The sequence below is a fragment of the Chrysochloris asiatica genome, unplaced genomic scaffold, assembly GCF_000296735.1.
Source record: "Chrysochloris asiatica unplaced genomic scaffold, ChrAsi1.0 scaffold00354, whole genome shotgun sequence".
In the NCBI taxonomy this organism is placed as follows: Eukaryota; Metazoa; Chordata; class Mammalia; order Afrosoricida; family Chrysochloridae; genus Chrysochloris; species Chrysochloris asiatica.
Genome location: NW_006408872.1, coordinates 2074176 through 2099620, shown reverse-complemented (window position 1 = coordinate 2099620; position 25445 = coordinate 2074176). Strand labels below are relative to the sequence as shown.

General features: G+C 48.0%; 1 protein-coding gene across 1 annotated transcript in view; it reads left to right on the top strand.

Annotated features, from left to right (window-relative positions):
• Positions 1 to 15646, top strand: part of WNT3A (wingless-type MMTV integration site family, member 3A) — a 106915-nt gene extending 91269 nt beyond the window's left edge. The window contains exons 3-4 of the mRNA XM_006876122.1: positions 7982 to 8247; positions 15162 to 15646. Coding sequence (XP_006876184.1) covers positions 7982 to 8247; positions 15162 to 15641 — 746 coding nt within the window. The 3' untranslated portion in view covers positions 15642 to 15646. The remainder of the gene's footprint in view (positions 1 to 7981; positions 8248 to 15161) is intronic.
• Positions 15647 to 25445: the final 9799 nt, after the last annotated feature.

Here is a 25445-nt window from a genome sequence, read left to right as displayed (position 1 = left end):
TGGGCTCTCCCCTTATCTCTCAGGAGCCAAAGAAAGGCCAGGAGGGAGTGGCTGACAGAAGGCCATGGAGGTGTAAGAGCCTTGAGCAGGGTACCCAGAGCCAACCTCAACTAGCTAAGAGCAAGCGTGGCAATGGGGAGAGTGTAAGGCTTACAGATGAGAAGGCTTGTGTGGTGTACCCAACAAGAACGTCTGGAACCATGGTGCCTAGGACAGAAACAAGCTGGAATTGGCTCAATTCTGTGCTTCCTAGGTGGAGGAGTCAGGAAAAGGGCTCAGGGGTGCCCACAGCCCTTACCCACACCTGTGCCACATGTACATGATGTGACTGGAGTCTACTTTGGAGGAACTGGGGGGTCCTTGACTTCTTTAGGAGACAAAGCAAGGTCTCAGGCTAGGTTGAATGGAGGGGCAGTGAGGGAAGGTGGCCCTGTCCCTAAGAGGATGCATGTCTGGTATATGGTTACTGTTTGTTTTGTATCCAAAGATAGGCAACTCCATGTACTTATTCTCCACCAGTGTTCCTTGTTGTTGTTGTTGTTGTTGAGTGCCATCGAGTCGGGTCCGACCCATAGCGACCCTGTACAGTGTTCCTTGAGCAGGCTATATATAGGTAGATAGATAGATCACCTCTCCTTTCTAGTCTGTCTTAGTCAGGAAGCTCAGTTGAAACCTGTCCACTATGGTATTTAAAATGCCATTTTCCTTTAAAAGAACAACTGGTCGGTAAAACACACAGTTTAAGAACTGTGTGTTTCACCGACCAGTTGTTCTTTTAAAGGAAAATGGGAGGGGGGAGTGCTTCAAACTCAGCTTTGGGAATGGGGACAATAAAGGGAGCAAGTAGAGTTGGGAGGGGTGGGGGGCAGAGGCTGTGTTCCCTGGAGGATGAACCAGCCCAGGCCTACAGCCCTTTTTTCTGGCCCTAACTCTCCCAACAAACATCTATGGCCAGTTTCCAGGCTGGGGTGAGTCAGATGGACTCATGGTTGCTATTCAGGACTGTGTCAGAGACTGCCACAGAAAGGATGCAAGCAGTACCTGGGAGGGCCACAAAGGGCACTGACGCGCACATATAGGTTTGATCCAGGACCTGGCTGCCACCCCACAGAGCAAAGACAGAACACAAGGAACAGCGGGAGCAGAGGATGAACCAGAAAGAACTGGAGGGAAGAACAGTGGCTGCAAGTGACTGGAGGTCAGGGAGGGGTTCACAGGCCTGGGAAGGAAAGCAAGGTCAGAAAAGAAGTCAGGCTGAAGGGACAGATAGCATTCAAGAGGGAAGAAAGGGCCACAACACACTCGTGCTGGTACTGAGCAAAGAGCCACACTTTCAGAGTGTGGTTGTATGTGCATGCATTTGAGTTTGTGCACGTGTGTATGCATATACAAGTGTAAGCATGCATATATGTGTCTGTGTGTAAAGATATATACATAAGTGTGTCCATTTGTCTACGTGCATGTTGTACAGGCATGCACATGTGTGGTGTTGTGTGTGTATGTACCTGTGGTCTTGTATATGCACATGTGTGTACCTGTGTGTGTACTTGTACACCTGTATGTGTATGCACATTTACGTGTATACATGTGCGTATGGATAAGATGAGAGGATGTGGAAGGTCAGCAACATAGGTGCAATTTATAACCTCTTCTTATTCAGACAGGAGATGCTTTGGGCCACATGCAGATGGTGGCTGGTAAGAAGAGGATGACAAGAAGGACCCTGGGCTTCAGTGGGGAGACCAGAGTGCTAGAGGCAGGCTGAGGGTTGAGCAGCAGCTCCTCACCAAGTGTAGGAGGGATGGAAAGCTCATTTCTAGGCTTGTAGCTACTGGATGAGTGAGCCAGTCTGCAGGCAGGCTAAGGAGGAGTCGGGAGTGCCTGAGGGAGGCGACGCAGCCACCAAAGGGTGTCATTGAACCTAAAGCCTCAACAGCAGAAGTACTTGCTGCCAAGCAAAAAGTCAGAATTGGGGGCGCTTCCTCACACACGTGTCATCCCAGGCACTCTTGTACGTGAGCCAAAAAAAAATAACCAAACATTACCATCCAGTCAATTTCCATTCATAGCATCCTTAAATAGAGTTTCCAAGACTACAAACTTTCATGGGAAGAGACTACCTCATCTTTCTCCTGTGAAGCAGCTGATAGATTAGAACCACCAACCTTAATGTTAGTAGCCCAACACCTAATCCACAGTGCCACAGAGTTGTTTTCTTTGAGTGGGATGTGGGATGTGCAAAACTATGTCAGAGTGTGGCTGGGAGTATGTACACTATGGGGCAGGGGGCACTGTCAGTCATGTGTATCTAGAGACCTGAGGTCAGCTGCTCTGGTCCACTCAGCAGTGGAACAAGTGGCCTTATGGACCTGCTTGTTGTTGTTACATGCAATCAAGTTGGCTCCAACTCATAGCAACCTATGCACAACAGAATGAAATACTTCTTGGTCCTGCACCATCCTCACAATTGTTGTAACGCTTGAGCCTGTTGCTGCAGCCATTGTGCCAATCCATCTCATTGGCGATCTTTCTCTTTTTCACTGAGCCTCTACTTTACCAAGCATGATGTCCTTTGCCAGGGATTGGTCCCTCCTAATAATAAAGGTATGAAAGACAAAGTCTTGCCATCCTGACTTCTAAGGAACATTCTGACTGTACTTCTTCCAACACAGATTTGTTTGTTCTTCTGGCAATCCATAGGACTTTCAATATTCTTCTCCAACATCATAGCTCAAATGCATCAATTCTTCCGTGTTCTTCCTTATTCTTTGTCCAACTTTCACATGCATATGAGGCTATTAAAAATACCATGGCTTGGGTCAGGCACACCATAATCTTCAAACTGGTATCTGCTCTTGAGCACTTTAGAGAGGTGTTATGCAACAGACTTATCTAACATAATTTGTTGTTGGATTTCTTGACTGTTGCTTCCATGAATGTAAATTGAGGACCCAAGCAAGATGAAGTCTTTAACAATTTCAGTCTTTTCTCCATTTATCACAATGTTATTTATTGGTCTGGTCATGAGGATTTTTGTTTTCTTTACACTGAGGTACAATCCGTACTGAAGACTGTAGTCTTTTCTTCATCAGTATTGTAAGGCCTTTTCACTTCTAGCAAGCAAGATTGTATAATCTGCATATTGCATGTTGTAAATGAGTCTTCCTCCAATCCTGATACCATGCTCTTCATATAATTCAGCTTCTCAGATTATTTGCTCAGCAAATACATTGAATAGTTGTGGTGAAAGAATACAACCCTGGCACACATCTTTCCTGACTTTAAACAATTCAGTATCCCCTTTTTCTGTTTTAGTGACTGCCTCTTGGTCTATGTACAGGCTCCTCATGAGCACAATCAAGTGTTCTGGAATACCCAGTCTTCATAATGTTATCCTTAGCTTGTCATGATCACACAGTCAAAAACTTTTGCATAGTTAATAGATCACAAGCAAGTATCTTTCAGGTATTTTCTGCTTTCAGCCAAGATCCATCTGACATCAGCAGTAATAGTCCTCATTCCATGACCTTTTCTGAATCCGGCTTGCATTTCTATCAAATCCCTAATAATGTACTGTTACAGCTGTTTTTTAATTATCTTCAGCAAAATTTTAATTAAGTGTGACTTCAATGGCATTGTTCAATGATTTCTGCATTCCATTGTGTTACATCTCTTTAGAATGGGTACAAATATGGAACTTTTCCAATCCATTGGCCAGGTAGTTGTATTCCAAATTTCTTGTCATAGAAGAGTTAGTGCTTCATGCTTCATCAGTTTGTTGAAAGATTTCAATTTGTATCCCACCAATTCCTGGAACCCTGTTTTTCGCCAATGCCTTCAGTGCAGCTTGGACTTCTTCCTTCAATTCTGTTTGTTCTTGATCATGTGCTACCTCTTGAAATGGTTGAACATAGACCATTTCTTTTTGGTACAGTAACTCTGTATATTTCTTCCATCTTCATTTGATGTTTCCTTATCATTCAATATTTGGCCCATAGAATCCTTCAATATTGTAAGCCAAGGCTTGAATTTTTTCGGTTCTTTCAGCTTGAGAAATGCTGAACGTGAGCTTCCCTTTTGGTTTTCTAACTCCAGATCTTTGTACATTTCATTATAATACTTGACTTTGTGTTCTCAAGCTGCCCTTTGACATTTTCTGTTCAGCTCTTTTACTTCCTCATTTCTTCCATTCATTTTAACTTCTCTACACTGGAGAGCAAGTTTCAGAGTCTCTTATGACATCCATTTTGGTATTTTTTTTCTTTCCCGTCTTTTTAATGATCTTTTGCTTTCTTTCTGTAAAATGTTCTTGATGTTATCCCACAACTCTTTTAGCCTTCCATCATCAGTGTCTAATTCATCAAATAATGCTTGAGATCATCTCTAAAATTAAGGTGAGAAATAGTCAAGGTAAATTTTTGGCTCTTGTGGACTTGTTTTAATTTCTTTAGCTTCAGACTGAACTTGCATATGAACAAATCGATGGACTGCTTCATAGTCATCCCCTGGCCTTGCTTTGGCTGATGATATTGAGCTTTTCCACCATCCCTTCCCACAAATGTAGTCAATTTGATTCCTGTGAATTCCCTCTAGTGAGGTCTATGGGTATAGTTGCCTTTTATGTTGTTTTAAAAAGATCTTTTCGATGAGTAAGTCATTGGTCTTGCAAAATTCTATTGTGCAATCTCCAGCATCATTTCTTTCACCAAAGCCAACTACATATTTCCCAAGTACTGATCCTTCCTCTTTGTTTCCAACCTTTGCATTCCAGTCACTAGTAAGTATTAATACATCCTGATTACATGTTTGATCAATTTCAGAATAAAGACATTGGTACAATTCTTCAATTTTGTCATCACTGTCTTTAGTGGTTGGTGGGTACATTTAAATAATAGTGGTATTAACTGGTCTTCCTTGTAGGCATATGGATATTATACTATCACAGATAGCAGTGTACTTCAAGATAAATCTTGAAATGTTCTTTTTTGTCAATGAATACAATGCCAGACCTCTCAAATTTGTTGCTCCCAACATAGTAAACCATATGATTGTCTAATTCAAAATGGACAATACCAGCTCACTAATGCCTAAGGAGCTCTGGTATGGTAGCGTAGTGGTTACGAATCGGACTGCAAACCTTAAGGTCAGCGGTTCGAAACTACCAGCCGCTCCGCGGGAGAAAGATGAGGCTTTCTACTCCCGTAAAGATTTACACCCTCGGAAACCCTGTACAGGGTCGCTATGGGTCGGACCCGACTCGATGGCACTCAACAACAACAACAACAATGCCTAAGATATCAATCTTTAGGAGTTCCATTTCATTTTTGACAACTTGTAATTTTCCTAGATTCATACTTCAATACACATTCCATGTTCCAATTATTTGAAACTGTTTCTCCCCATTTTGAGTTGTGCCCCATCAGCAAATGAAGGTCTCGAAAGCTTCATGTCACATAGTCAACTCTGCTTTGAGAAGGTAATTTTTCCCCAGGCTTTCAACCTGATTGGCTCATTTTCCAGCACTATACCTGATAATATTCCCTTGCTACTCATCATGTTTTCATCTTCTGGTATGATGCAAGTGACTGTCCCATCACCCCAAGGGCCTGGCAGCAGAAGCCCAGGACGCAATCAGAGCACCAGCAATGCTCTTTCCCATGAGGTCCCTCATTCCTGTACTAACAAGGTGGCATGGTCCTCAAGGAAAGGAGAAGAACAGGCCCAAGGAGAGATATAGTCAGGATACCACATGGCATCAGCCCTTCCCCAAAATGGCCCAGCTGTCCCCTGGCCTATGAAAACCAAGGCTGCTGATGGTGGCATTCTTTCCTCTGCCCCAACACCATCCTGAGGGCAATCTGTGAAAGCTCCAGTGCCCAGTGATACGGGGTGGCCTACCCAAGGTTCACTAACTATGTAAGCAAAGGTGAATCTCAAGACAAGTCTGTTACCTCTAAAGCCCAGGTCATCAGCAGCAGTGTTGTTTGATTGTTATTAATCACATGGTAAATTTCATGTGATCAGTAAACTCTATGAGAGCAGGCTCTCATTCATCTTGTCCCTGACATTTTCTCAGCATTCATCATAGTACTTGACCAAAGGTACATATGCAACAGACAAACACAGATGGGTGAGTCAAGGGGTGGGTGCATTATGTCAGCTCCGTGCTGGGAGCATCCATCTCCTGGACCTCCGTCCCAATGACCCACTGCCCGTTACGCAAGTGTCATTCCAGAAATACTTGCATATACCCAATGTGTATATTTAGCCTGTCTAGGAAAGCCCAGTGAGACCAGACTTTTGCAACACTGGGTGCCTCTGCATGCCCAGGGTTTCCCTTTAGCCCTCCTATTCCATTCCCCACACTTTTTCCCTTGAGAATCCCCTGAAAGAATGCCTCCACCCCCTGACTGCTGCCTGCCCTGCTGTGTAGGACTGGGCTTAGGCCTCCTTCCTTGAACTCCTGTCCAAGGTGGACCTTTCTCCACATCCCAACACTCTTTGCCCCTTTTCAAGCCAACCTTGGTCAGCTCCTAAGCTCTAGCCACTCCCCTCACAATTATTGTCCTTCTGCAAAAGTCATATCACTTTCCTGTCTTCTCCTCAATGTCCCTGTATAACAAGGAGACACTCAGTAAATAAGAGCCCTTACAAACTTCCATACCAACCTCCAATGCTCCTATGGTATAGAATTCTGCACCCTCCTGGTACTCAGGACCAAACTTAATTCTGGGAGGCATCCTGAGGGCACTAATCCTATGACAGGGTTAGGAAGAGTTGACCTGTAACTGGGGGCAGTAGGGAAGGTCACACTATCAGAGCAAAGGTGCAGGGTGGGCATCCTGCAGAACCAGGAGCTCTGTTCTAGGTGGGGAAGTCACCTAGAAGCCTCCCACTGGAACATGAACTGTGGGTATCTACCTGGGATGTCAGGGAACCAGAAAGAAGTGGTTTGGCAGGATAGGATCAGAAGCTGGTGGGGTAAATGCAGTGACCTCTGGGGGAGTCCATCCAAGAGTCTGCACCTTGCAGGATTGGGGATGGGGTGGGAGGATGATACCCTGTCCTCTCATCCTCTTTCTCTTATACACACATACACAATTCACACACACCTTCACTTTTTAAGATGCTGCACAACTGTTATCTAAAGTAGCTGTGTCTATTTTACATTTCTACCAATACTGGAGTCCTGGTGTGGTGCAGTGGGATAAAGCACTGGACTACAAGGTCAATTTGAACCACAAGGTCAGTGGTTCAAACTCACCAACTGCTCCTTGAAAAACAAGATCACTAGGAGTTGGAACCAACTCAACAGAACAACACCAATAGCGTGTGAGAGTTCCAGTTCGTCCACATCTTTGCCAATACTTCATATAGTTATTCTTTTTGTCTTGGTTATTCTAACAGGTGTGCAAGGAGTCCTGGTAGCATAGTATATTATGAGCTGGGCTGCTGACCATAAATTCAGCAGTCCAAATCTACCAGTCACTCCTCGGGAAAAAGATGAGACTTTCTTTTCCAGTAAAGATTTACAGCCTCTGAAACTGTATACAGAGTCTCTATGAGTGGGAATTGAATCGATGGCACACAATAAGTGTGTCATGGTGTCTTGTGGTTTTATTTTGTACTTCTCTAGATGACTAGCTATGTGGAAAATCTTTCCATGGTCATCATATGCTTTCTTTGGAGAAGCTCTTTTGTTTTGGAGGTCATCTCTTATAGACACACACCTCTTCAGCAAAGCAGACTTCACCTCCCTGGGTCCACTTTACTTCCTGGCTAATCCAGTAACCTCATTCCCAAACCTGTGGATGCCTGGAGGTCACTTAAAGGTGTCAGCAGATGCCAAATGTCTGGCTCAAGAAATAGCAGTGACTCCCCGGAGGCAGTCCTCTCTGCTTCCTGATTCAGCTTGGTTCTACTATTCCACATACTCCATGATGGAGCTTGCTAACCTTGATGTCTCTACCTCTCTCTGCAGCCACCCGGGAGTCAGCCTTTGTCCATGCCATTGCCTCAGCTGGTGTGGCCTTCGCAGTAACCCGTTCCTGTGCAGAGGGCTCTGCTGCCATCTGTGGCTGCAGTGGCCGCCACCAAGGCTCACCAGGAGAGGGCTGGAAGTGGGGCGGCTGCAGTGAGGACATCGAGTTTGGTGGGATGGTGTCTCGGGAGTTTGCAGATGCCAGGGAGAACCGACCTGATGCACGCTCAGCCATGAATCGCCACAACAATGAGGCTGGGCGCCAGGTATGTCCTGGGGAAATGCATCCTAATAAGGTGTGTGCCATGGTACCCTTGGGGGTGTAGTTTGGTGGGGCACAAAGCCTCAAAGTGATTTCACAATGTCCAGTGTATTTCCACAGGAGCCCTGGTGACATTGTAGGATAAGCACTGGACTGCTAACTGCAAGGTTGGCAGTTCAAACCCACCAGCAGCTCCATGGGAGAACAAGGAAGATTTCTGCTCCTATGAAGACTTGTTGTTGTTGTTAGGTGCCATTGAGTCAGTTCCAACTCATAGGGACCCTATGTACGAGAGAACAAAACACTGCCCAATCCTGAGCCAGGCTCACAAATGCTCTTTTACTTGAGCCCTTTGCTGTTGCCACTGTGCCAGTTCATCTCATTGGGGTCTCCCTCTTTTTCGTGGACCCTCCACTTTACCAAGTACAATATCCTTCTTGAGGGACTGGTCCCTCCTGATAACATGTCCCAAGTATGAGAGATAAAGTGTCACCGTCCATGCTTCTAAGGAGCATTCTAGTTGTACTTCTTCCAACACAGATTTGTGTGTTCTTCTGGCAGTATATGGTACTTTTAACATTCTCTCCAATACCATAACTCAAATGTATCAATTCTCCAGTCTTCCTTATTCATTGTCCAACTTTCACATGCATATGAGGCCATTGAAAACACCATGGCTTTGGTCTGGCACACCTTAGTCCTCCAACTGATATCTTTGCTCTTGAACACTTTAGAGGTCTTGTGTGGCAGCTTTGAAAGTCACCTCTACCTTGAGGAGGCAGCTCTTCCGCAGTTATGTTTTTGAGTGCCTTCCAACCTAAGGGATTCACCTTCTGGCACTACACCTGACAATGTTCTGCTGCTATTCATAAGGTTTCAGTGCTAACCATTCAGAAGTGGTCTGTCTCTCTTTCTTCCTAGTCTGTCTTAGTCTGGAAACTCTGCTGAAATGTGTCCACCATGGGTGACTTTGCGGGGATTTCAAATACTGACAGCATAGCTTCCAGCATCACAGCAACATGCAAACCACCACAGTACGACAAATTGACATGCGAGTGGTGTGTAACGACTGACAGCTCCAGAACCCTATATAGGGTCATTATGAGTCAGAATCAGGTAGTAAGCAGTGCATTCCCACAGAAGGACAAGGTCATAAGGCAGGAGGAACCGGGTAGAGGCCTGCCCTCCAGAACCTCCCCACTATTATAGACAGGGAGACAGAAAGGCAGTTACAAGGTAGTACAGTAACTACTGGAACAAGGAGACAACATACATATAAGGTGGCTGGGACAAGGAGACAGCATACATACAAGGTGGCTGGGACAAGGAGACCCTGAGGGCCACTACTCAGTCTGGTGGCTCACTCTGTTAGTGGGTAACAGAGTGATACATGAGGGCAATGGACAGTTATTTGGATGAGGGGCAGGCAAGGCTGCAAGGGATTTCATCTAGTTCAAATATGTAGTAGAAAAGAAGAGAAAATTGTGAGACAGAAAGGCTGAAAGGACCAAATTGTGAAGGACTTCGTGAGTCTTGTGAAAGAAGACTTGGTCATAAGGTCAGTGGGGTGTCAATAGAGAGTTAGTTGCTGATGAGAAATGAAGTACGTAAGGACTGAGAGGTGTGTGTTAGACTTAGCAACACAAAAATGATGGAATCACTGAATGAGAAACAAGTTTGCAGAGATTTGGCAAGGTGCCTTCAACTTCAAACAATGGTGAACAGAATAATTTATACTAAACTCTCCTGCTGAAGGCAATTACAAACACTTTCTTAAAAGCAGAGAATGCCCACACATACACAATCACCTCATGTATGACAGAGGGGATACTGCAGTGCAGTGAGGAAAATGGTCTTTTCAGTAAATGGTGCTCAATCAATTGGATAACAAAATGGAAAAAAATTAACTTTGACTACTACCTCATAAAAATCCATTGCAAATCCTAATGGGAAAGGTAAAACAATAAAACCTTTAGAAGAAAACTTAGGAGAACTTCTATTCATAAAAAAAGATACCACTGTGAGATTGAAAAGGCAACCAACATAGGGGGAAATGTTCATATACATATATATGACAAATATGCAATAGTTATAAAAGGAACTGTATAAATTAATAAGAAACAGAAAACCCAATTGAGAAATTGACTAAATGAAGCTACTTCAAAAACCAAAATAGGCAATAAATACATGAAAGGGTGCTCAATATCATTAGAAATCAAGGAAATGCAAAACAAAACCACAATGTGTTATTAGTACACATACATCAGAATTGCTAAAATGAAAAAGACAGAAGATATCAAGTGTTGGCAAGGATTTGGAACAACTGGAAAGCTTAGAACACTGCTGTTAGAGGGTAAATCAATACAACCACTTTGGCAATGTGTTTGGCAGTATCTACTATAGCTGATCTTATTAATTCCCTGTTATTGGTATTGTTAGGTGCTGTCAAGTCGGTTCTAACTCATAATGACCCTGTATAGGGTTTCCAAGAAGCGGCTGGTGAGTCTGAACCACCGGCCTTGTGGTTCAAACCAACCTTCATGATCCAGTGCTTTACCCTATAGTACCACAGCAGGAGTAATTCCAGTACTAGTATATTCATAATGTTGTTGTTGTTGTTAAGTGCTGTCGAGTCAGTTCCAACCCATAGTGACCCTGTATAGGGTTTCCAAGGAGCAGCTGGTGAGCTTGAACCACCAACCTTGTAGTTCAAAGGGCTTTGCAGTCTGGCGCATTAACCCATAGCACCATACCAGGACTCCATATACATAATACATATTGTGCCCCTAGGGACATTTGAGTACATGTAGTTTGTGCATCTCTATTATGTATATTGCACAAACTACATCTACTTAAATGTCCCTAGTGGCACAACTTATACACATGATAACAGAAACTACCAAAATGCTCATTAGCTTCAATCACACAGTGGAATATTTACTGCACAGCAATGAGAATGAGAGCTCTACAACTAAATACAACAGTATGACCAAATCTCATAAACACATTGAGTAAAGAACCCAGACACAAAATATAATATGCTGCATGTTTCCATTTATATAAAGAATAAAGAAAGGAAACCAATCTATGCATTAGACTCTATGCCTTGGAGACTGGGAGAGAATAATGACTGAAAGAGAGAATTATGGGAGTTTCTGAGGAGCTAGTGTTGTGGGCCAGTTATTTTATGAAATTTTGACATGTTTTATACTTATATATGTTTACATATATATGGTGCAGGACCAGGCAGTGTTTCATTCTGTTGTGCATAGCATCATTATGAGTCAGTACCGACTGGATGGAACCTAACAACAATATACTTATATATACATTTTTGTATGTATATTTCAGAGTCCTGGTATAGCACTGTGGGTTAATGTGCTGGACTGCAAAGTTGGTTTGAACCGCAAGGTTGACGGTTCAAGCTCACCACCGCTCCTCGGAAACCCTATACAGGGTGGTTATGTGTTAGAACCAACTCAGTGGCACTTAACAACAGCAACAGCAGTGTATATTTCAATTTTAAAGTATCAAATAATTGACTATATAGTTAGGAATTAGAAGCCCAAGATTCCAGAGAAGACTGTGCCTGGTACCTGTGCGTTTGTCCAGGGCTGAACTTGCAAAGAGTATAGCAGCTGAGGTGCACTCTGGCAGCCTTACAGAGCTAAGGAACCCACAAAGGGTGCGATCTCTTGGTAAGTCACTCCTCAGTTTAGGCTGGGACATGAAGTGAAAAGGAGGACCAGAAATAGACCAGTCCTTGTGCACATGTATAGGCTAGAAAAATCTCAAGACCTGAAGTTGGATTAAGGTGATTTGCTGGTATCTCCAGGCATCTGACAAAAGCAGACAAAATCCTCCTTGGAAGAAGATAACCTTATTCTAAGCTCCAAAATATTTTTATAAAAACAAATAATTTTTTAAAAAACAATAATCAAAGATAACTTGTCACATGAGTTGATGACACAATAAGAAACAGTCAGCTAAAACAACTGAGCAAATCCAAATACTAGAATTGTTAGACACAGGTTATGAGAAAAAGTATGCTTCTATGTTCACAAAGAAATACTGGACATTTCAGCAGAGAACTGGAATCTGTAAAAAGACTATAATAGATTTGGAAACAAATTACATAGATATTCTAGAACTGAAGAATTAATGGAGACTGCCAGTTAAAGAAGGCAACCTGAACATAAGCCTTTCCTTTCATACCCTCCTAGAATCCCACTAAAACATCAATAAGTTAACTTTTGAATAAATAAATAAGTCTGTGAAAAACATGAAAAACAGAAGAGACAATGATAACAAAATTGTGAGTGATAAATAAGCGAATAGATACATACTCAATTTCTTCTTGTTGTTGTTAAGTGCTGTCAAGTCAATTATGACTTATAGTTAACAAGGAGCAGGTGGCGGGTTTGAACCGCTGACCTAGCAGTTAGCACTCCAGTGATTACCTTAGAGCACCATACACTCAGTGTCTTAGCAGAACCAAGAAAACTTGAGTCTTAAACCAGTAGAGGAGAAATTCAAGGCCCAGCCCAGGAATGGCTTACTAGTGTTGGGTACCTTGGGAAGTAGAAGTAAATACAAGGGGGCTTCAAAAAGTTCATGGAAACATGGAATTAAAAGATAATGGGGGGAAAATAGATAATGGATTTTTTCCATGAACATTTTGAAGTTCCTTGTATAGGGCTGAAAACAAGAAAGTCTAATATAAAAAAAAGTCTTGAAAGTCTAATATAAAAACACTGTTAAACCCAATAGTTCCTCTGTCCAGATAAGCATTGGACTGATAACTAAAATGTTGGAGGTTCAAACCCACTAGCTGCTCCTTTGAAACCCTATACAGGGTCACTGTGAATTGGAACAAACTCCAAGGCACTTAGCAACAACAACACCAAGTTCCTCTGCCAGCACCTTGTAGCCCCTCAATTACCATGGGAGAAGTCTAAAGACTTACTCTCTGAAAGAGGTAAAGCAGAGAGCCTCATATCTGAGGATGAGACAGTCAAATGGTGCTGTGGATTACTGTGCAGGACTGCAAAGTCAGTTTGAACCACAAGGTGGGCAGTTCAAGCTCACCAGCCACAACTTGCAAACCCCATACAGGGTTGCTATGGGTCAGAACCAACTCGAGGATACTTAACAACAATAACAATAACATAGAAAGCTCAGATCTGCAGCCCTTTATTTTCTGAAAGCCAGCAGCAAAGCTTGATTGTCCGCCAGACAAGAGAATGAAAGATGTTTCTCTGGGGAATCTGACCAATCCACAAAAAGAGGCTTAAAAGAAATTCACTTGGGGACTCTCCAACAAAATGACTCAACCAGAGTACTCTGTTGTTGTTGTTGTTGTCATGTGCCCTTTATTCGGTGCCAACTCATATCAACCCTGCACACAGCAGAACAAAACACTCCCTGATCCTCTACAATCCTCACAGTTGTTACTTTTAAGCCCATTGTTGCTGTCACTGTCACTTTATCTTGTGGGGGAGGGGTTCCTCTTTTTCGATGACCCTTCACTTTTCCAAGCATAATGTCCTTCTTTAGAAATTGGTTCCTCGTGATAGCATGTCCAAAGTATAAGAAACAAGTCTCATCATCCTCACCTCTGAGGATCATTCTGGTTGTACTTCTTCCAAGACAAACTTGTTTGTTCTTCTGGCAATCTATGGTACTTTGAATATTCTTCATCAACACCATAATTCAAATGCATCGATTCTTCTACCATCTTCCTTATAAATTGTCTGACTTTCATATGCATATAAGGCAATTGAAAGATCCTGGCTTTGGTCAGACACACCTGTCCTCAAATTGTTACCTTTGCTTTTTTAACACTCCTGGAGTGGCACTGTGGGTTAATGTGCCAGACTGCAAAGCCATTTGAACTGCAAGATCGGCGGTTCAAGCTCACCAGCTGCTCCTTGGAAACCCTATACAAGGTCACTATGGGTTGGAATCGACTCGAAGGCACTTGACAACAACAACATGTTGCTGTTAAGGAGCTCTGGTGCCGTAGTGGTTACGAATCTGGCTGTTAATCTCATGGTCAGCAGTTCGAAACTACCAGCTGTTCCACAGGAGAAAGATGAGGCTTTCTGCTCCTGTAAAGATTTACAGCCTCAGAAACCCTGTACAGGGTCGCTATGAGTTGGAACCGACTCCACAGCACATAACAACAACATGTTGCTGTTAAGTACTGTAAAGTCAGCTCTGTCTCATAGTGAGCCCTGTATAGGGTTTCCAAGGAGCTGCTGGGGAGTTCAAACCACTAAGCTTTCAGTTCAAATCAACCTTGCTGTCCAGTGCTTATCCTACAACGCCACACTAGCAGTCTGCCACACCAGAGAAGTCTTTTTGCAGCAGATTTGCCTGATGCAGTGCTTCGTTTGATTTCATGACTGCTGCTTCCATGATTGTTGATTGTGGATCGGAGCAAGATGAAATCTCTTTTCAATCTTTTCCATTTGTCATGATGTTATTTTTTATTCCTTTAGTCAGAATCAATGCCTTGCCTCCCTCCCCTCCCTTGCTTCTACTCAGCAATTTTTTTATAAGGAATGAGCTTCAAAAAGTTTGTGAAAAATTCCATTATCTTTTCACTCCATTTTTTTCACGAACTTTTGAAGCACCCTGGTACATTATCATGTATCAGATTTGCTTCCTGCACTCATTCAATCGCCCTTGGAGGTTTCCCCCTGGCAGAAGAGATCATAGCCGAAGCGAAACAAGAAGGGGGCACCACAGAAAGGTGCCCAGTGCATGGTACTGGGGCCTTTTCGAGGGTCCCACTTCGGCCAGGGAGTTTCTACCAGTTGGAAAGAAGAGAAGGGGCTTGTGGCGGGCAGACAGAGGGGGGCAGATGGGTGCGTGGCGGTGAGGGTGGAATGCTGACGCTCTGCGTTCCTCCAGGCCATCGCGAGCCACATGCACCTAAAGTGCAAGTGCCATGGGCTGTCAGGCAGCTGCGAGGTGAAGACCTGCTGGTGGTCCCAGCCCGACTTCCGCGCCATCGGTGACTTCCTCAAGGACAAATATGACAGCGCCTCAGAGATGGTGGTGGAGAAGCACCGCGAGTCCCGCGGCTGGGTGGAGACTCTAAGGCCGCGCTACAACTATTTCAAGGTGCCCACGGAACGGGACCTGGTCTACTATGAGACCTCGCCCAACTTCTGCGAGCCCAACCCTGAAACTGGCTCCTTCGGCACCCGCGACCGCACGTGCAACGTGAGCTCCCACGGCATCGATGGCTGCGACCTGCTGTGCTGTGGCCGTGGCCACAACACGCGCACCGAGAGGCGCAAGGAGAAGTGCCACTGCGTCTTCCACTGGTGCTGCTACGTCAGCTGCCAGGAGTGCGCACGCGTCTACGATGTGCACACCTGCAAGTAGGAGCCAGGCGGGCCAGCCGGCCACACCCGGCCGCCCCGCCCCCCGCCGGCCGGGCGGGGCGGGGCGGGGCTCTGGGAAAGGGCGGGATTCCTGGAGGGGGTGGGCCTCTGGAAGCGGGGCTCTAGGTAACACGGGGTTCCAGGGGAGGGCAGGGTCTTCAAGGGCGAGGCTCTGTGGGCAGTGACACAGCCCCTGGAGGGCGGGGCCCCAGTCTGGGGTGGGGCTGGGTGGGCAGGCCTCGAGGGCGAGGTCCCTGGGCAGGGCTGGGCTTGGCAAGCCCGGGCTCCCTCTCACTCTTGCCTGGGATCTGCTGTGTTCCTCTGGAAGCTGGAGCTCCTTCTGGGAAGGTCTGAATCCTTCAGGACAGACCTTTCCCATGCTGTGCCCTCGCCCCAGAAGCAGACCTCCAGCCCCTGAGGGAGAGAGGCTGAGGAAGGAGCCCTGATCCCTGGTTCAGACCCTTGCATTAGACACCCTGATCCTCTACCCAGATTTAGTCAGGAAATAATTATCTGTCGTTCCTACTGTCTGCCAGCTCCTAGCTGCCAGGTTCCAGTTTTAGACCTTCTCTTCTGTGCCTTCACTCTGCAACCTCCAGGAGCCCTATTGCAGGCTCTCTCGCCACCCTGTCTTCCTTTCTCCCCACCTGCACCCCACCCCAGCAAGAAAAGTGAAGCCCTTGTCCCCCTCCATCTTCTTCCTCCCTCTTTGCCCCATTTCCTCCCTCTGCCTCTCCCACAGGTTCTTGTAAGGAAAAGGGGGTGGGGGAACTTCTAACCCTCAAGTCCACCCAAAGCCATTGACCGTGCCCTGCCCGATCTCTCCCCCTTCTATCACTGCCTTGGAGGTTACTTTGGGGTCCGCTTGTATGGCTGAAAGGACTTATGGGCTACTCAGTCCACTGCTGCTGCAGATAGAGACCCTGAGATGGAGTGGTCTTCCACACAGGATAACTGGCATCCTGGCAACTCCCCCCATTCCAGGGCCTGCCTGCTGCCGAGGGTGTGGTTTGCCAGACCTGCCTGCCTCTGGTACTGACCCTGGGGACCCTCCAGCTGGCCACCCACACTTCACACCTCTGACTTGGACCCTCCCTGACCACCCAGGGCATGGGAGAGGTCCCTCCATCTTCCACCCATCAGGTCCCCCTGACAGGTCACAACCATGCCAAGACCCCCTTCCTCAGCCTCTGCCACTGTGAACATCCCTGCCCTCCAGGATCTGGAAGGCCTACCTCGAGGCAGGGAGGAAGCAATGAGGCAGAGCCCTGAGGACCCTGAAGACTGCACACCTGATCAAGACGCTGGACTCGGATTCTGCATTTTTGGTTTTAATTTTATTTCCAATGCTGCTATATCCATCATACACTGGAGCTAGACAAACAGAATTTTTTTTTTTTGGTTTTTGTTTTCCCTTTTCTTTCTATGAAAGAAATTATTTTAGTTATAGCTTTGAGTTTCAAATAATGAAGAAAGTAAAAACAGAAAGGAGAAACAACCCAATAATCCGTGGTCCATGCTGGGCTTTTTTGGTGGGGCGTCTGCATACTTTCTGTGTAGTGAACCACCAATGGTGGAAGGTGGAGGAGACGATGCTGGCCAACTCAGAGTGGCCCTGTCTTGGGGTAATGTCATAGGCCATGGCAGGGAGGGAGGTCAGGACACACTTAGTGCAGATTCCTGGGACCCCATGGTGGTCGCCAGAGGTCAGAATTCAGAGGAGAGAATAAAGTACCCAAGTCAAGGAAAGAAAGAAATAGCCACTAGCTATATAGGCCTGATATAGCCACTATACAGACCCAAATGGAAGTCTCCACAGGTGTACCCCAGGAGGAACCCTGTGAGTATGTATGTATGTATGTGTGTATGTATGCATGTGTGTGTATGTATGTCTGTTTGGAGAACACCTCCACTAAAACAGAGAGGCAGCAAGAGGCTTACTTCTTCCTCACTCATGTAACAAACAACCAGCTGCCCAGTGTTCTCTGGACTCCAGAGCATGAGGCCCACCATGGGCATCCAGGAATGCAGTTGGCTGCAAGGCGAGCCAGTTGTGTAAGACATGCTTCCTGAACCAAAGGGCCCACCTAGGAGCCAGGAAATCAGTGGATGTTTCCTCTTGTACCTGGTACTAATAAGTCGTGGACTCATGTTACTGAAATCATACTTACAGGTCACAAAAGATAACCCACTTGCCCTAGTCCTCTTCAAGCAGGCCCTGGGGGTCCGTTAAGCAAGGTGAAGCCCAGGGGCACAGGGCTTACAGATGGTGGGATGGCACCCTGATGGCCTCTAAGGGTAGGGTCAGCTAGGTCCTGACACCACACAAGACCTACGGTTGGGCTGGCCACTAGGAGTCTTGGACCCCCACTTGTGGGCTGAGCTATCCAAGGACTGTAGGCAGTACTCCTACCTCTGGGGAGCCCCCTTCACTTGCAATTTCAAGCAGCTCAGGGATCTAAGTGGGACCAAGTAGGGAGCAGTGCCTGCTCCTGCTGACTGAACCCCTCAGATAGGGTCTTGTCACCCATGTCTACCCTCACACAGGGTATGACAGCCTCAGGAACCAGGCTGCAAGGAGCCAGGGGTCTCTCCTAAGGCCACACCCATTCATTGTACAGTATAAGTGGAGACCCACTGCATGCTGGGCTGTTTTCCACATGAAGAGGCCGGAAACAGCCAAGCCAGGCCTCCATGGGACCATGAGTGAACCATGTGCAGACAAGGCTGAGGGAAGACAAAGGCCTGTCCCAAGTAGAACAAGTGACTCTTAGTGTGTGGGTGTGGGCTCTCGCTACTTCCAGGCAGCCAGTTAGGATCCCCATAGATATTTGAGTGTACACATGTCTCTGGTGGAAGTAGGTACAGCCTCTGGAATGGCCTGGTGTCCCAGAAATGAGGACAGGGTTCTTATCCTGCCCACAATCCCAGTCTTCTATCTAGAGTCCTGGCCAACTCTCATCCCTCCACCGGCCAGGAGAAGATGAAGACTTTGGCTGCCCTAACTTCATTGGCTCAGGCCTGGAGGACCCCACTGCCCTGGCCTCTGCTGCACCAAATACCCTGAAGAGGGCCAAGGGAGGGGAGAGGACAGAGGGGGCCTTCCTTATTCATCATCTGCTAGCCCTTCATGAACCCCATGGTCAGGCTAGGAGAGAGTGGCCCAGTGACCAGTGACCTTGTCATGCATAGGGAGAGCTCAGGCTGACTATACCCACTGCAGGAACAGGTCCCCAGGCCTGTGGAGAAGGCCTGGGAAAGCCACTATGATCCTTGAGCCAGCCAATTCACCAAGGATCCCTAGGCTTCTGCTGCCCTCATAGCCCCCTGCTCTAGTGACAAGCACCAGCTTCCTACACCCCAAAATCCCACAGGCATCTGTAGAACTTCCTGTGTTCTTGTCTCACATCCCACTCATCTCCTCAGCCTGTGAGCTCTGCCACCCTCCAGTTCTAAGTCTACTGCATTCTCCTCAGCCCTTTCCCGGCATAAATACCATACTAGTCCACACATGGGAACGAGCAGGGCCTCCCCACACAGCACATCAGCCACATCAGCACAGAAGCATCTTGAGGGAAACCTGCATACTATCAGGGCCACAGAACACTTTAAAGGGCGGTGACTGGCTGGGTAGAGACGAGGAAGGGGCCTAGGCAGGATGGGCTCAAGAAAAGGAGGTGATAGGAAGCGGAGAAGGGGGTGGCACAGGTAGGAAGGGGGGACATAGGACATTCCTTGCCAAACCCCTCTGAAAGGATAGGGCCTGCAAGGCAATGCTCCTGCTGCCTGGATCACCAGTGCAGGCTGCAGACACCCGGCAGAACTAGGAGAAGCCTTAGAAGGGAGCAATGGATGTGACCAGCCTCAGGGTAGTCCATGCTGCTAATTGGCAGTGACAGGGAAACAGGGACTTGGGCAAAGGAACACTTTATGTGCATCATGCTTTGGTGCCAGGTGAGTGAAGACCAGGCTTTAGACTCCCCAAAACTTGCTCTCCTGAGACCCATGCTCAATACTTCTTATACCCCTTGTCACGTACACTGGGCCCATTCCATCACCACGGCTCCTGACCCCCACCCTGCAGGCCATCTTCCCCACGATCCTTCCCAAGATTGACCCAGGAATTCCCAGGTGGAGCACAGCTCTTCAGAGCCCCCAGGGGTCAGCCCGGCCTGACCAGCTGCGGCTGTGGTGACGCACTATAAAGAGAGAGGCAGTGATTAAGTGCTGGAGCAGCAATGGAGGACAGAGCTGAGGCGCCCATTCTCCCTCCACAGCAAGTGAGTCACCCAAGGGGGTCAGGCAGGGTCACCGTGAGCACCCAGCTTTAGGATCCTGGCAGCTAGGCTCTGTACAGCCAGCCAGGAGTCCTGCCCAATGCAGTTGAGTGGCCAGGACTGGAGGTTCTGCAACATCGGAGAGTAGGCATGTTCCTGGAGAGGGTGGCCTGCTCATTCAGGACTGCCCGGCGCCTGCCATCAGGACCTACTTCTTCAGCCTGTCAGATGGGTACAGACATGGATCTCTGAGTCAGGGCCCTGGCAGGAGCCGCCCTAATTGGCACCTGCTGGTGCCCAGGTGCCGGCTCTACAGATGAAAGAGGCCGAGTGGGGGCGGGCACGGCCACAGGGAAGCCAAGGACAGAGGGCAGAGAGGAAAGCAAGGCAGGTACCCCCTGAGCAAGTAGCACAACCCAGTCACTTAGATAATGTGGGGGTCGAAAGCAGAGGCTGGGACTGGCCTTTTCTGGCTCAAAGGCCTCAAAGACCTCCCTGTGCACAGGACTATGAGCCCCAATTGTTCAGACTCTCTCTGCTCTGCTGTCAGGCCCAAAGAGGGCGCAACACTGAGGATACGCAGCGTGTAAGGAACCCAGCCTGGGTCCAGCCAGGCTCTGGCCTCTGGGTGCTGGGCCCTTGAGACTTCTGCAATACAAGGGGCAGTCTCAGCTCTCCATGAGGCACCAGGCCTGCCCCTGCTTGCCCACCACCACCACCACCACGACATCTGCAGCCCCTAAACTCACTGCTGGCCAGGAACAAGCTCCTCCTCTCGCTGGGCCTCAGCTCGCTTTCTGTGCAAGGGGGATGGGGGTGGGAGGGGAATCTCCCCAGGGCCTCTCTGCGCCTGACTTTTGCTGACCTAGGATGTTCCATTTGGAGCAGCCCTCCCCTGACAAGGGGTCTGCTACTCCCCAGGAACTGAGACAGAGGGAGGGCAGTCCTGCAGGGAACCCGGAAGGCTCCTCAGAAGCCCCCACTCCAGGGAAGTTTACAGCCCCTCCCCACCCCCACCCTGAAGAGGGAGGAAATGGGCCTGGTGGGCCTGTTCGCAGGTAGTTGAGACAGAAGAGGAATAACCATATAAAAGGCCCGGACGTGGGCCTCCCTCACAGAGGACTCCCCTTTGCCTTAGCCCCTCCACCTTCTCACACTCTCAGGCAGTAGCTTTGAAGTAGGGGGGGTGTGGCCAGCCCCCTGGGGTCCCACCCTCCTTTCCTCCCTCCTAATTTCTGTATTACCTCAGCCCTCTGCTGTTGCCTCTCTCTGTGACACTGTCCCCTGACACCCATTTTCTGGGCCCTTTGGGACCTCAGTTTCCTTACTTCTGCAGGGAGCCTAGAGCAGCTGGTATGAGGCTTGGGCCAGTCCCCTTGCCCGACACCAGGGTGACTACTACACTGCCAAGCTACCTCTGCCCTTCCACCATCCACCTTGTGACCTGGGGAAAGGTCCCACCCCTATGGCACACAATGGCTATCTAGGAAGAAAGGTGCCCTCTTAGACCCCCATGATACACTGAGTCTCCCAGCCTCAGAGGTGAGACAGTCAGAAGCATCCCCATCATTGCCACCCTTTCACCCCCTCTGCCACCTCATCCAGCCTGTCAACAGCATCCTCCCCAATTAACAGGCCTTTCTCCTTTTGTGGGTCCCCCATACCTGTCTGTCCTATGAGTGAGGGAATAAACACAGACTGCCCAGAAAAAGACAAAGAGGCTCTGCAGTCTCAGGATGCAGTAATGGGAGTGCCTTAGGGAGGTGACCTTTCAAGACCTTCTAGAAGTTCACTGTTGGGGAAAAGGGAATGAGAAATCCTAGGGGACACCTCTGAGGAAGGAGAGAGGCTCCAAATTGGGGATACCACACCCATGGGCCCCTGTGGGTGATACCACCCTCTTCTGAGAATTGGAATGATTCAGAAAAAAACACTAAGCCCAGTTTTGCCACATTGGCTGTGTGGTTTCAGGCCAATCCCTCTGCTCTCTGGGTCCTGGTTTGCCCATCTGTATATGGGCACTCAGTATGTCTAAGGCCATCAGTTAATGAGGTAAGTGAACTTGAAGATACTTTGGAAGCTCTGGGTTCATAAGGCCAAAATTGTGTCGGGACTGAGTTCTGAGAGGCTCTGCCCACTCCTCAGCTTGGTCATCTCATTTATAATTCTGCCATACTGAGCAGCCTTATAGGAGCCCTTCCTGAAGTCTGGCTAGAGACATTTGAACATAGTCCCTTCTACTCTTCCCTTTGTTACAGCAGTTGTAGATCTGAGAGTGTCATGTCATCAAAGAAACCGAGGCCACTCAGAAAGGTGAAGCAGAGTTTCATATTTAGCCTGCTGGCTTAGAGGAGCTAGCTTCTCCAGATTCTGAGTGCCGGAATACAGGTTAACATGGACTCGTATGGGGTCAGAGTTGGGAAGGGGTTAGGTTGCAGACCTGTTTGAAGACAGGAGGGAAAGTAGAGGATTGGTTCCATTCAGTAACTTGATTAATATTTTAGCTTGTCTCCTGGGCGGAGAGAGCAGTGAATGTTTTTACTTTTTTCTGTTCACCTTGTCAATAGGATCTAGCAGGAATCACAATCACCACCATGTGCTAGCTCTGAAGCACAGCTCTTTGGGACAGGGCCTCAGGGATCAGCCAGCCATTGGGGGGTCCATTTCAGGAACCAACCCAGTGCTGAAAAACCATGAGAGGATGTCCACCCAGGAAAAGAACCAGTAAGGGGCCAGGCAGGACAGACAGCCTACCTCTGACCTCTACCAGTCTCAGCCCTGCCTGCCACCCATGACTTCCTCAGTCCAGCCCTATCTGTCCTCACCAGTATAGGGGCCATAGGGAGGTGGAATGGGAAGAAAAGGAGTAAACAGTGGAGGATTCACTCCTGCAGGCTGTGGCAACTTTGAGAGGGGCAGGCCCTGCAACCTGGAAGGGCTCTGGTCCTTGCAAAGCTCACAGCAACACTGATTCTGGCCCATCTCCAGGGACAAGGTAGGCCTAACCTGCAAGAGGCATCACCAGGAGACCTGGAGACACAGTAAAAGGGCTGAGCCCTGATCAGAAAGAGCCCTGTCCCTGGATCTGGTCTAGCTGGGCAATCACCCATTGGCATGAGAAGCCAAGGCCTCCCTTCCCTTTGAGCCTATCCTGATAGCCTGTGATGGGCCCCCACTGCCCTCATTTTCTCCAGCTCTCCAAGGATTCTGTGGCATTGTCCTCCTGACTAGGGTTCCAGCAGTGCCTCTACACATGACTTTCAGGCCTTCTTCCTACTCCACTGCCCACTTTCTCCTCTCTGAAACCCTGACAGAAGGCAGGCCCTGAGGAGGGGCTTTCTGAAGTCTTGGCTCCTGTGTTTGGGTTCCTTCACAGTCACCCCCAGTCACCTGGCCTGGAGTAGGAATGATCACACCAATCTCCTCCAGCCCTGTATAATCCAAGACCATCTGTGAAGACTGGACAACAGCCGGGTCACATGGTACTTGCCCTCCCAGGAACACTTCCAATGCACAGAGAAATTAGGATCTCCAGATAGCCCCTTCATACCTGAGAGCCAACAACCCAGCTTCCTTGTTCATAGACACAGATGGATAAACTTTGGCCTGCTGAATGCACCTTCTCTCCCTAGAGTGGGTCCCTGAAAGTAGAGACCAGGAAGAGGAGCACCTCCTGCAGCCCTTCCCATTTCCTTCCCTCCCAATGCCCACACTCCCTCCCAGGCAGGAGTCCTTGGCCCAGGGATGTTGGAGGCTTTTTGCTACCTTCAGGGTCAGCCACCCTAAGGCACCCACTCAGGAGGGCTTCTTGGAGGAGGTGAGCATGGAGGCACTGTTTTACTGCTCCAGATTCCTCTGACCAACCCAGTTCCTCTCAAACCTTCTATAATTCTGAGACTAAACCCCTGTAGAGGCTCCAGCTTTCAGGGTGCTCCCATGGGGAAACCCTGAGAAGGATGAACCTGGGAGCCTGGCAGCTGGGACAGGAGTTAGTCAGAAGGTGCTAATTGCTGTTTAGCTCCAGGCTGGCTCCTTGCTCACAGTCTTTTTTTTTTTTTTTTTGAGTCTCTGGAGCACATGGTAAACAGTCATTTGGCTCTCAGGGCCCTGCAAATTGGTGTTTATGGTGCAAGGATTCAGTCCACCCAAACCCAGGCTAAGATGGAGGGCACACCCTCCTGTCCCCATTGGTCACAACTCTGTGGGGAGCCAGGCTGAAGGAAGACGCACCACTAGGTTGTGCTGCGCATGGTGGTCTGATGACTGAGGCCAGGCAGGGCATTGGGTAGGGGAGCTGGGTGGTTGCAGTTAATTCAGGGGGACTTCTCAGAGAAGGTGAGGCTCCCATGGCAGGAAAACATCTGTAAAGAAAAGCTCTAAAGACTTGTTCTCAACCTCCCTGGGGGGAGAAGGGGTGCTGTGAAGGGGGAAAGGGGGGGACACTCTGCTTTCCAGTCCCATCTGGAATGTTAGCTTGGTCAACACCTGTCATCTCTCAGACTTAGTTCCCTCAATCCTCCTCCAAGTTGGCTGATTGCCAGATGTCAGGACCTTCTTCACACACACCCTCCCAACCCCAATGGCCAAATGCAAAATTCAAAACAGGAATGTGGGGAGGCCAGGTTTTAACACATGAGAGTGACTGGTGGAACTCCAGGCATAGACAAGCTGGGGCTGGGAGACTTCCCAACAATCTACCCTCACCTGACAACCTGGGCCTGTGGAGAAGCAGGCAGGTCCATGCAGAACCTCAGAGCAGTTCAGAAGCCCTCCATCCCCAGGCCCCTAGTTCCTCTCCACTACACAGTTTATGAGGATTCATCACCTTGACCACACCTCTTTTGGCCCAGCCCAGGATGCAAGGGTCCCCTCACCCTGCAGCCTTTCTATCCTTGGCATGGGGACAGATGCCCTGCCATCATGGCACAGGTCCTTATAAACCAGGCCTGCACCTGCCCAGCCCAGTTAGGCCAATGAAGGGGCAAGGCAAGGTACTCTGGGTAAGACTGTTTGATGTCTGGAGTTTGGAATGAGCACTGTAGAACAAACATGCTTCTCTTCTGAGTGTTTTTTAATTTGCCCAGGTCTGGGTCAGACCCTCAGGTACAGAGAGCCCAATGGAGAATGTGGGCCAGGTATCCTTCCCTATTACACACACATTCCCTAGCCCACCCCTCCTCTACTCAAGAACCTTCAATGGCTCCCCAGTGCCCACAGTTTGACATTCAAGTGTCCAACCTGTGCTTCTCGCCATCTGGCCTGACCCTGGACTGAAAGAGAACCTCTGATCTAGACTCTCATCCCTGAAGCAGGAAACTGAGCCCTGGACAGGCGGTGACTAAGGCACACAGCAAGTTGGAGCAGAGTCTTAACAAAAGATGAGACTTCCTCTCATCTCTTCCCCATCCCACCACCATTTCAACTTTACTTTCGTTCTTCATCCCTCCAGCTTCCAACTACACCAGCCTCTACCACAAAGTTCTTATATCACACTGCCCAGACCAACTCATACCTCCAACCCCACCCCT